The 13,062-nt window shown below is 36.9% G+C and overlaps 1 protein-coding gene across 1 annotated transcript in view; it reads left to right on the plus strand.

The window, feature by feature from the left end:
* LOC139767370 (transmembrane channel-like protein 7) overlaps positions 1–13,062 on the plus strand; it is a 63,552-nt gene that overhangs the window by 22,859 nt on the left and 27,631 nt on the right. The window contains 3 exon segments of the mRNA XM_071696697.1: positions 5,275–5,423; positions 8,721–8,871; positions 10,689–10,865. Of these exon segments, the coding sequence (XP_071552798.1) occupies positions 5,275–5,423; positions 8,721–8,871; positions 10,689–10,865 (477 nt within the window).

Here is a 13,062-nt window from a genome sequence, read left to right on the forward strand (position 1 = left end):
TGGGAGTGGACTTAGCAGCAAATGGAACCATGGAAGTGGAAGTGAGTCACAGGGTAGGGGAGGGGGCAAAGGTTCTGGGAGTGATGAAGAATGTGTGAAAGGAGAGAATGTTATCTTGGAGAGCAAACATGGGTATGTTTGAAGGAATAGTAGTTCCAACAATATTATATGGTTGCAAGACATGGGCTGTGGATAGGGTTGTATGGGGTAGGGTGGATGTGTTGGAAATGAAATGTTTGAGGACAATATATGGTGTGAGGTGGTTTGATCGAATAAGTAATGAAAGGGTAAGAGAGATGTGGAGAAATAAAAAGAGTGTGGTTGAGAGAACAGAAGAGGATGTGTTGAAATGGTTTGAACATATGGAGAGAATGAGTGAGGAAAGATTGACAAAGAGGATATATGTGTCAGAGGTGGAGGGAACAAGGAGAAGTGGAAAACCAAATCGGAGATGGAAAGATGGAGTGAAAAAGATTTTGAGCAATGGGGGCCTGAACATACAGGAAGGTGAAAGGCATGCAAGGAATAGAGTGATTTGGAACTATGTGGTATACTGGGGTCAACGTACTGTCAATGGATGTGAAGCGTCTGAGGTAAACCATGGAAAGGTCTGTGGGGTGTCTGTGTATGTGTATGTATGTATACGGTGAAATGTATATGTGTGTATGTGCGTGTGTGGGCGTTTATGTATATACATGTGTATGTGGGTGGGTTGGGCCATTCCTCATATGTTTCCTTGCGTTACCTCGCTAATGCAGGAGATGCCGGTTAAGTATAATGATGATGGATGTATGCAAAGACGTTTAACTCTTCCAGTGATTATATTGCAGTACTGTTATTAGATACTTTTAAGAGCTCCTGTTAGATACTTTTTAAGAGTTCCAAGAGAACTGTTAGAGCATTTTCATGATTACTGAGTGATTTTTACATTATTTTTACTATAAGTACAGTATTGTCACATTAGTCACATTAGAAGTATTTTCAACAATATCCAGGAGGTATGTAGAATATCATATTCAGGGAATTTATTGCTGAAAGAGTTGTGTATCTGTGCGTAGAAACAATCTTTAACTGAATTATTTGCATTGGCCACTTTGTGCATTATGCATTACTTAGTGCAGCAAAATTTCCCTTCATTCATTTTGTTGCTGCATTGATTGTTTGATAGTTATGTTGTATGTTTGACTTCACATACTTTTCTTTTGTTATGTATGTTTTAGGCATTAGCAAATGTTAACCATTTTTTTGTGAGCAAATTGCCCTGAAATGTTATTTGCCTTAGGGAAAGTTTCAAGAACAGATTTGGTTGCTTTCCATATTACTTTCAGGTTTGTTCAAGGGCTCAGAAAATTTTTAAGTTTGAGTTTGTGCAGTGCCAAATAATTTCTCAAACACTTTAAGAGTACATTTTATAATTTGAATGAATGCTTAGAAGGTCATTAGGTTATGTGTAGATTTCTGTAAAATCCTAAGTTCAATGTTTTCTTATATAAGTGTGAGCATGGATCCCAGAAATTGATATGGGTTGGATGATAGGAATTTTACTATTAAGGCCATTAGCAGATTTTATATTATGCTGTACATATCTTATGTACATTTTACCTCTGGAACTTGTGGCTTAATATTTTTAGTGATGAAAATGACAATTGAATTTGGAACATTGATAATTGACTTTGTGATTGTTATGTTATGCTGGTTGTATACATGTTATAAAGCCTCATGTAGCATAATGATAGTTCAGATTATGAAGTGCTCTTGTGAGGTTATAGGAGAGTATTAGTCATTGAGATTATGGTAGAGTTTTAGTAGAGGTTATGATAGCATACTGAAAGCAGAGACTCAGGTGAAATTATGGTAGTAAATTGGAATATACGGTATGGCATACTCTCATAGTTGATTTTATTATAATTGGATTAATGAGATTGAAGCAGGGTACTAATAGGGTAGATGAAAGTAGTGTGGTGTACTTGAGGGTTTGTAATATTAGATTTTGTTATAAAGTATATTATAATGTTTTAAACCATTTTACAGTTTTATTTAACTATTTTGCACTGCCTTACTGCATCATAATGTATCATCTTGTGTACCTAATTGCCTTTCCCCCTTTAGCAATGTAGCATCAGGACACATGACCAATGGCCTTATTTGCTTATGTCCAGTCTTTATCTGTTCTGTTGCATTTATCTTTTTATGATTATGATAGTGGTAAAGATGATAGCAATTATATTAATATTTATTTCCAAGAAGTTTGTGTGACATCATATGGTCACATATTGTATTATTGTTTACAAAAAAGAAAAAAAAATTGAATTGTATTACATTTACATGAGATATTAGGAACCAGATAATTAATACGATTATGATTAAATGTTAAGACATCATAGGCAGGAACATTGATTAGCATCATCTGAAAACACTGCATTAGAGTTACTCTATGCCAGTGGCCTGTTGAGGGTGGAATGAGGCACCATACGCTAAGGAGCACCACTGAAGTTCACCAGTTTTAGAGACTCTTGATGTGGCCAACCCCTTAAGGGAGTTCTGGTAGGAAACAGGAATTAGAGATATACTGTAGATAGATAGATAGAAGATATCAGAATATATTGATGAGTTAAGTATTACAGTTACATGTAGGATGGTTGACTTCGCATATTACTCTCTCCTTGACATGGGAGGTTGCATTTCTTTGTTTTTCATTTTAGTTGCCATGGAACAGGCAAAAATTTGCCCTAATTATGGACATCTTAATTGAAAAGTGAAATGAACGATAGGAAAAAAGAATATAGCAATAATAGAGTTGAACCTATATAGGTGTATTTAGACCTGCCTTTTAAAGGTAATAAGGTTTGAGGAAAGAAGGAGGTATCATGATAATTAACCATCATGTGGTAAGTGTTACTTCGTACAATATTAAGGTATGTCATACTTTTATGTTTTACTTTTTGTTATACTGTATAAAACTATTGCACTGGTTATGTTTTGTTGTGGTATGTTGCTCTGCTTTCTGTTGCTCTTTATTATTATTTCTTTTCTATTTTTTTTATTATACTTAATCCCTTATTAGCAAGGTAGTGCAAGGAAACAGACGAAAGAATGGCCCAACACACATGTATATACATAAACGCCCACCCACACACATATACGTAGCTATACATTTCAACGTATATATACATATACATACACATATACAAGTGTACATATTCATACTTGCTGCCTTCATCCATTCGTGTTGTCACTCTGCCACACATGAAATAGCAACAACAACAAGAACACCCTCCTCACCCCGTGTGTGCGAGGTAGCGCTAGGAAAAGAGAGAAAAGGCCACATTCGTTCACACTCAGTCTCTAGCTATCATGTGTAATGCACCAAAACCACACCTCTCTTTCCACATCCAGGCCCCACAAAACTTTCCATGGTTTACCCCAGATGCTTCACATTCCCTGGTTCAATCCATTGAGAGCACATTGACCCCAGTATATCACATCATTCCAATTCACTCTATTCCTTGCACTCCTTTCATCCTCCTGTATGTTCAGGCCTCATTCACTCAAAATCTTATTCACTCCATCCTTCCACCTCCAATTTAGTCTCCTGCTTCTCCTCCTTCCCTCCACCTCTGACACATATATCCTCTTTGTCAATCTTTCCTTACTCATTCCATTTGACCCAACCATTATTTTTATTATTATACTTGATTGCCATTTCCCACGTCAGCGAGGCAGCATCAGAGACACAGACAATATACGTATATATGTACATATTCATACTTCCTTGCCTTCATCCATTCCTGGCACCACTCCACCCCACAGGAAACAGCATCACCACCCCCTGCATCAGTAAAATAGGGCCAGGAATACAGACGAAAAAGACCACATTTGTTCATACTCAGTCTAGCTGTGTTATATAGTGCACCGAAACCACAGCCTCCTATCTACATCCAGGTCCCACAGTCATTTCCACTGTTTACCACAGATGTTTCACATGCCCTGGCTCAGTCCATTGACAGCATGTTGACTCCAGTGTACCACATCGTTCCAGTTCACTCTATTCCTTCCACGCCTCACCCTACTTCATGTTCAGGCCCCAATTGCTCAAAATCTTTGTCACCCCATCCTTCCACTTCCAGTTTGGTCTCCCACTCCTTGTCCCCTCCATTTCTGACACATACATTTTGTGTTGTATATTCAACAAAACTTTTAGCCATTACATTGTGTTCAGGTTTTATTTCATGTAGCACAGGTAGGTTTCCTTGTTTTGCCATAGCCGAAATTTGTATGAAAGAAGAGTGAAGACAGCTTGTAATGATTGTGGGATGTGTGGGCAACCAGTGAAAACTCATTGAATCAGGAGATAAAGTTCCATAAATTTTGCTTTTCTTTGGAATTATGCATGATAAGGTAACACTGCGTGAGATCCAATACTCAGAAATATTACTTGCTAATTTTGAGAGACTGCAACCACTGCTACTTGTTAGGTCTTTGTAAACACTCTTCATGTCTGACATATGCACATGTTAGATGCCATAGTCATCCAAATGTGTTAGCCAGAAAAATATTAAAGTTATGAAACTTAAATTTCACATGCCACTGCTTGGCAACTTTGCACTTCATCATGTATTCAGAACCAAAAGTATAGCAACTCAGGTTGTTGATTTTCACATGATGCCACCCAGCATCAGGTGTGGCTTCCTTGAGCTAATGTATTGCTGCTAGAATTAGGAGTCTAGCTAGTTTTGTACTACATTTTGAGCTCATATGGAGTATGACTAATATGCTGTTTAATTGTAACATCTTGATCAGCATAAGTTCAGATATTTAGGGAAATGATCTATGAAATATCTCACTAGCAGAAAAATCCACCACCAATGGTGGTGCACTAGATCCCAAGCTGGGGCTTCATCCAAATTAATTAGTTCATCATGTATATAAGGCTGACACACAATCCTGAAAAATCTAATATTGGAACATTAAATTTCAGAGTAACCTGTTCTGTGAAACTTGAAAAGAAAGTGTTTTGTGGTTTATCTTGTATTCTTTAAAAGCAGAGGTAGGTGTTTTACAGTGGATTGAGACTATGAGAATTACCAAAAGAATTACCTTGGCAAGAAATCAGATGTGTTATTCATTAGTTTGCATGTTGAGATTCAGGAAAGTACTTACAATAGTTCTTGTTCACCTAATATGTTATAAAATATTTTCAAGTATTTAATTATAATGGGTAATATTTCATTTTTATTTGATGTGGAAGCCCAAAACCTTTATTGCTTGTTGCAGGGCTGGTTTGACACTACAGAGCTTTACTATGGCAGATATTCGCCAGAGGACTTTTCCCTAGTGGCAGGCCTGTACTACAGTATACCACAAGCTTATTTTTTTGTCATATTCTTGATATTTATCATCTACTTGATAGCCATTCTTCACAGGTAAGCTCTTTTTTTCCTATTTCTTAAGCATTATGATAGACCTCATTGATGTCCTTTAGTGTTTAATCAAGTATTATGTTAGATATTTAACGTCACTGATTTTCCGGAAGTTTATATTAGTTTGCCCATCGAACCTGTTACTGTGATTATATGTCACATTAACTATCCATCTTTCTCCTTGTAAACTTATAAACTTATATCAATCACTTTACCTTTCTGTCTGTTAACATCATTTCCATTCACATGGGATGGATCAAGTTCCAGTAGCCTCCCCATTCAGTCACAGTCATTCTCAGCTTAAGTCCAGTTTGCTAAAGTGAGCACAGGCTTCCACATTTATGTAAATGCTTTTTCACTTAATTTTGACTTTGTATGATGATAAATAGGATGAAACTAATGTTTCCTTTTACGCTTTCAATTTCAAATTAAGAACTGTTTTAGTACACATGGTCAGGAACCATTCCTCTAACCTCCTCATCAGAAATACTTTCATCCATATCAGTCTGTGCATTCATTCATCTGTTTCACAGTTTACCTTCTCTCCTCATACTTTCACTTATGCTCTCATATATCTAACCATCTACCATGCATTCTTTCAAGCCATACCATTCTGTCCAAAGTCAATTTATTTTCTTCACAACTCATGTCTCATTTAGTGTCTTTTTTCCATATTCCAGCTATGCAGTTTAAGACATTCACTTCTACTGTTCCTTTTTTTTAGTCATTTACCTAAGGAAACTAGATTTGACATCCATGCATCAGAACTGAGACAATTATTCCATCATTCAAGCCCCATGCTATCTCTCTATCTATCTCTGATGCTTGTTTCAATTGAAACTCTCTCAAAAGGGGTGGCTACAGCAACAGAGTCTCCATAACTAAGGAACTCCAGTGCCACTTTTTAGCTTTTATTGCCTCACCCTTAACAGGCACTGGCAGAGGGCAAGTCTAGTGCAGTGTTTGCAGAGGCTCCTACTTAATGTTCCTAATGACTACTTCTATCTAATGTTCCTACCTACTACTTCTACCAGATGTTTCCACTTAAAACCCCTGCCTAAATTTTCCTACCTACTACTTCTGTCAACTGCTCCTACCATTTTGCCAGAAAGGCAGGGCTAGCACATAGTGATCTCTGCAAGAAAATCTAGAGTTTTGAAGAATGATTGTGTAAGTTAAGTGCTGTTAAGTGTTACATATGACAAGGAGAGATTATACGTTTGTGGACAGAATGCCAGTAGTCCACATGTTAGTGAGGCAAAAAGAAAAGTCAGCTACCTGGGTCAGAGGAGTGTAACTTGCCAACTACTAAAGTGCTGGCTAACTAAGCAGATGTCACTTACCCTTCTGATGCCCAGGCGGATAGTACTGGTAATATACCTCCCTGGTCATTGGGTGCCTGCCAGCTCACTTAGTGAATTCTACTCTTTTACCAGAAATGTTAGTGCACCTCATTCTTCTCTCATGTAGGACTACTGTCAGCCTTAGCTTTCCTGTTGCAATCCTTACAGATTATCTTTCCCAACTGCCTGAACTCATAAACAAAATGAAATACTTTATCATTCAAATTGATTTTACGCTGTGACTGCTTACTTCTCACAAATATGAGAATTGAGCTTTTTCTTGCTTTTTCTTACAAAACCCACCACTGAAACAAAATCCTTTTAAAAGTCTACTATTCTGTTTATGTCCTGTGATTCAACAAATCAAGCAGCATTTGCATGCTTTAATTATATTACTTGTGTTCTGTTCCAACTAGGGTAAGCTGTGCATTCACCTCTTCCTATACATTGTAAAGATTACTTGACAGTTGGTAGTTGTACCATTTTGTACATGTCATCATATTACACCCAAACCTATGACATTAGAATACTAGGTTGTAAGATATCAGTAAATTAGGTAAGGGGTTACCTTCATATGGTTAAGTTTTGCTTTGAGTACAAGACTTTCCAGTGACTCAGTAGGAGATCAGATGTTGATCATGGCACTCCCAGCTCTCTTGGCTGTTTTGTCAATAGTTCTAAATATACTGACTTTAACAGTATCCTAGTGAGTTTGTACTTCATTTACACCTACAAGTTTTCATAAAAGGTAATGTAACCCATTGACTGCAGTAACTCAAAGTATTTAGTTTGCATCCAGTGTTTCCCTTTTCAGTAGATATGAAAAAAAAAAAAAAAGATTTCTTGTACCATTCAAAAAAGAAATCTGAAAAACTCTGTGTCACATTTATGTTCTTGAATTATTTATTTGTTTCATTTTTGAATAGTATTTCACGATCATTTTCATACAGTACCCCTAATAAAGTACCACACATCAGGAGTTTATTGATATTTTTCAGTATATCATTACTTTTCATTAGATTTTCTTCAAAATAGAAAAAGGTCATTGTTGTTTCAGAAACGGGTGTGTATCTGATATTCACCATTGAATTGGGAATGATGATACATAGACAGATAGATAGATAGACATACTGGCAATCTTACATGATAAAACAACTTTTTTTTTGTTATATGATGATGCATTGACAGGCAGATAGGTAGATATGATGATACATAGACAGGCAGATTAGATAGATATGATGATACATACACAGGCAGAAAGACAGATAGATAGATAAGCATATACTGGTAAGCCTACATGGTAAAGCACCATTTTTATATAATTTCTTTTCCCATGATGTAGGGTCTTGTAAAATTGCTCCACTACCATAGTTTTGTTATAACCAAATGGACTTGCAAAATCCCTCAGCAAATGTTGTGAGCATTGCTATTTAGTCACATTCTTTGAGGATGTGTAGATTTTTTTCAGCAACATGAATATTTACAAAAGGCTTTGCATATGTCCCTTTTGTGCTTTTAATGCAGGAAATATTGTGCCATATATGGAAAGGTGCTCTTAGCACTGAATATCTGAATACCATATTTTATACTTGAAAATTGTGAACACCATACAGCACTTGCATGTAATTACACTGCAAGAAAAAGTCATCTTTGGTGAGGCTGCATCATTTTCAATGGGTGAAGAGGAGTGCTTTCTCATAGAGGAACTTCTCACTTCAAACAAGCCCATCATTTTTGTGCTTCTGCTTGGAGTGCAACGTTAGAGCTTCTGCAGCCCCATTCATGGGGTCTTGGGGTTGCATGATTAATTTGTTACTTTAGAATAGGCTGTGTATTATGTATCATACATGTAGAGGCTGTGTATTGTACTACCATGTTTGCCTTTGATTTCCAAAATCAGGAACAGTTTCATAGTTTCTTTGTGTCACTAAAACCTGATTGAATAATATCTCTGCAGGGTAATTGTTCTGTACAAGAATAATTACATAGATGCTGAACATGACATGTCAGCAACATTTGTCAAGAAGGTATTTTCCTCTTGGGACTTCAGTATTACAGAGAAGAAAGCAGCAAATATCAAACACAAGAGTATTTATAATGAGCTGAAAGTAAGTTTTGAGCTGACTTAGCATATATTAAAGGGCATTAAAGTGGATTAGCTTACATTTGCACCAGCATATGCTAAGAATCTACTCATATGTAAATCTCCTTTGATTTAAAAACTCATCTCAGAGTATGTTGTGATATATTACTAATCAGTATAGAATTCATATGGGATGGTGCTTTTTGACAGTCAGAAAAAGATATATACAAAACTTTCACAACTATACATTTCTTATCCTCTGTTTTTACTTTTGTATTTTATCTTGCTTACAGAGCAGCCCTTATTCTTTTTAATGCTTTTGATGTATCATTGATTTTTTGGTTTTCCCATGTGAAAAAAATTTGATTATTTTATATATGTATGAAAAGATGCACAGAAAAATATGAAAACTTTTTTCTTCCAAAACTAAGACAACCATCCCTAGCTCAGGAAAAACATGTTATCCTCCAGATTGGCCAATCTTGTGTACTTAAGTCACATTCACCGACATATTTTAATTTTGTATTCACATGGTTAAGTGTAGAAACAAAACAAAAACATATTTCCTCCAGTGAAGTAAGAGTTATACATTTGCGGTGGGTAAATGGGTATATTTGAAGGAATAGTAGTTCCAACAATGTTATATGGTTGTGAGGCATGGACTATAGATAGGGTTGTACAGAGGAGGGTGGATGTGTTTTGGAAATGAAATGTTTGAGGACAGTATATGGTGTGAGGTAGTTTGATTTAGTAAGTAATGAAAGGGTAAGAGATATGCGAGGAAATAAAAAGAGTGTGATTGAGAGAGCAGAAGAGGATGTGTTGAAGTGGTTTGGACATATGGAGAGAATGGGTGAGGAAAGATTGATAAAGAGGATATATGTGTTAGAGGTTGTGGGAACAAGGAGAAGCAGGAGACCAAATTGGAGGTGGAAGGATGGAGTGAAAACAATTTTGAGTAATCGGGGCCTGAACATGCAGGAGGGTGAGAGACATGCAAGGAATAGAGTGAATTGGAACAATGTGGTATACTGGGGTCAGCATGCTGTCAGTGGATTGAACCAGGGCATGTGAAGCATCTTGGGTAAACCATTGAAAGTTTTGTGGGGCCTGGATGTGGAAAGGGTGCTGTCATTTCGGTGCATTATACTTGTGTATATATTATTTAAGAGGGCAAAAATGAGTATTTTTTAAAGGAATAGTAGTTCCAACAATATTGTATGGATGTGAGGCATGGGCTATAGATAAGGCTATGTGCAGGAGGGTGAATGAGTAGAAAACGAAATGTTTGAGGACAGTATGTGGTGTGAGGTGGTTTGATTAAGTAATGAAAAGGTAAGAGAGATGTGTAGTGACAAAAAGATAAAGGTTTGAAAGAGCAGAAAAGGGTGTGCTGAAATGGTTTGAACATATGGAGAGAATGAGTGAGGAAATGGTGACAAAGAAGATATACGTGTCAGAAGTGGAGGGAAAAAGGAGAATGGGAAGATCAAAGTGGAGATGGAAGGGATAGAGTGAAAAAGATTTTGAGTGATCAGGCCTGACCATGGAGGATGGTAAAAGGCATGCATAGTATAGAGTGAATTGGAATGATGTGGTACTCTGGAGTCGATGTGCTCTGAAACAGGGCATGTGAAGCATCTGAGGTAAACCATGGAGAGGTCTTTTGGGCCTGGTTGTGGATTGAGAGCTATAGTTTCGGTGCATTACAGGTGACAGTTTGAGAATGGAAGCGAGGGGATGTGGCCTTTCCTCTTCTGTTTTTGGCAGTATCTCACTAACATGGGAAATGGTTAACATATATGGAAAAAATAGATGAATGAAAGTTTTTCTTTATTACAGGAATTACTGCAAGAGTTTTTGAATGAGGAGCAAGAAGAAGGCTATTTGAAAAAGCTGATGGAATGGTGTGTTAAGCTTGTATTTTGGATCATCATTTTGATCTCACTGGGCCTACTAGGCTGGGCCATGTATCTCATGCTGCAGAATGGTATTAACCAGAATATTATTGAGGATACTGTAAGTGCTTGTTCATCTTTTTTCATTTGAATTCTTTTATATCTTTTTATTTTTTTTATTTATTTATTTTTTTTTTTTTGTCGCTGTCTCCCGCGTTTGCGAGGTAGCGCAAGGAAACAGACGAAAGAAATGGCCCAACCCACCCCCATACACATGCCTTGATTCAATCCACTGACAGCACGTCAACCCCGGTATACCACATCGCTCCAATTCACTCTATTCTTTGCCCTCCTTTCACCCTCCTGCATGTTCAGGCCCCGATCACACAAAATCTTTTTCACTCCATCTTTCCACCTCCAATTTGGTCTCCCTCTTCTCCTCGTTCCCTCCACCTCCGACACATATATCCTCTTGGTCAATCTTTCCTCACTCATTTTATTTTGTTGCATGAATGTATTATTATTGTTTTTTTTCTGGTAAAGTGCATAAAACTGTGTTACTTAAAGAATTAGCTGTTTTTCTCCCACTGCTTATGCCTTTACTTGTCAATTTTATGTTGTTAAAGAAAACTCATTGATCTCCAGTGTTCTTTTAAGAGAATGAAACTGAAAGAATATATCATTTGGAAAATATGATATCTATGGTCTTTCTTCAAGAGAATGAAACTGGAAAACAATAACTAACATCACCACTGGATATTTCCATTAAAACTGTGGTGTAGGCATGTTGAATAGCTCATTGCTTTTAAGTATTCATTCCCAGTATCTTACCTCTCTTGCTACCATTTTTTTTTCTTAGTTTTTATTATTTGTGTGATGTTTACTTGAAGGGAATTTTACAATTCATGGGGCCTTAACTCTTGAATTGTCTTTATTATTTTTTTTGATGTGTGTGGTGTCTGCATTCTTAATCTCATCATTCAGTTTATTCTGTTATTGCACTATACTTTTACAATAGAAGTTCTTTACATCTTTTATTAACAAGTTTCTTCATCAATTTCTTGTTATTGCCTCTAGTTCTTTTATCATTGCATCTTTCTTAGAACTATTCATAGTTGACTTGATTAGAGTGGCCCAAAGACTTAACGGGTATCTTTTCCATGGTGGGCAAGTTTATGACCTCTAACTTCTCAGAGTAACTCAGCACTGTCGATTTTGGTACCATCTTTGTTATCCCCTGGATCTTCCTATTAAATCTTTGTGCATTTTATGTGTAGTTACTGTTTGAGAGGCACTTTCTAATTTTGGTCTGATATAGAATGTGGACACTTTGCAGAGAATTTCCTTTTCCCTTATAAGCTATTCTGATATTTGCCAGGAGGCAGTTGGTCCTCTTTACAGTTCCTGCAAGGGCTCTGGTGACTGGTTTGGTACAGTGTCAACTCATAGGTTCCTCTCACTTACATATTCTTGCAGCATATTTCCTGCTGGAAGATCTTTTTACCAAGGCCCTCTTTCATTTGGTCAACCATGCATCAAACCAACTTTGTAATATGTCATGGGTCCTTAGGAGGTTGTTGTAATCCTCCTAAATCTTTACTTCCTTTATGTTATCGGCATCTCTCACAAATGTCATCAGGAAAAAGTTCAGACCTTCCTGCATGTCATTAACAAATGTTCCAGGACTGAACCCTGCAGTACACCATTAGTGGCTTGAACCCATTTTCACTTAGTTGTTTATCAAAGAGTTTTCCCTCCATTTTCATGCCTAAAGATCTAGCTTCTTTGTCAACCTTCATATGAGGTACAGGGTCAGAGGCTTCTTGGTAGTTCAGGTATGCAGTCTATGCAACATCCTCTTTTATGTAAAAGACACTTCACTCTCTCATGATATTCTATGAACGTTGTTATGTATGACCTTTCCTGAGAACCTTGTCATCTCTCTCTCTCTCTCACTTACATCAGTTTTCGTTTGCTATCGCTCATCCATTTGGTTTTTGATCATCTTTTCCAGTGTTTTGCTGACAGTACTCGCTAAAGGGAAAGGTCTGTGCATCATCAGTTCAGTTTCCTGATCTCATTATTTAAAATCAGGCATAACTTTTGCTTTCTTACACTCCCTTGGCACCACACTTTCCTCCAGTGAGATGTTTAGCAGTATTTCAGGTGATCTGGTTGGTATATATGCATGCTTTTTCAAGACATATTAGTCTTACATTAATCAAGGCCTTTAGCATTTTGTTTGTGTCGTATCAGGCAGTTTCACTGCTTTCAGAGCTCCCTTTTCCATCTCATGACACTGATGTTAAGGCTACACA

The sequence above is a fragment of the Panulirus ornatus genome, chromosome 59 (genome assembly GCF_036320965.1).
Source record: "Panulirus ornatus isolate Po-2019 chromosome 59, ASM3632096v1, whole genome shotgun sequence".
NCBI lineage: Eukaryota > Metazoa > Arthropoda > Malacostraca > Decapoda > Palinuridae > Panulirus > Panulirus ornatus.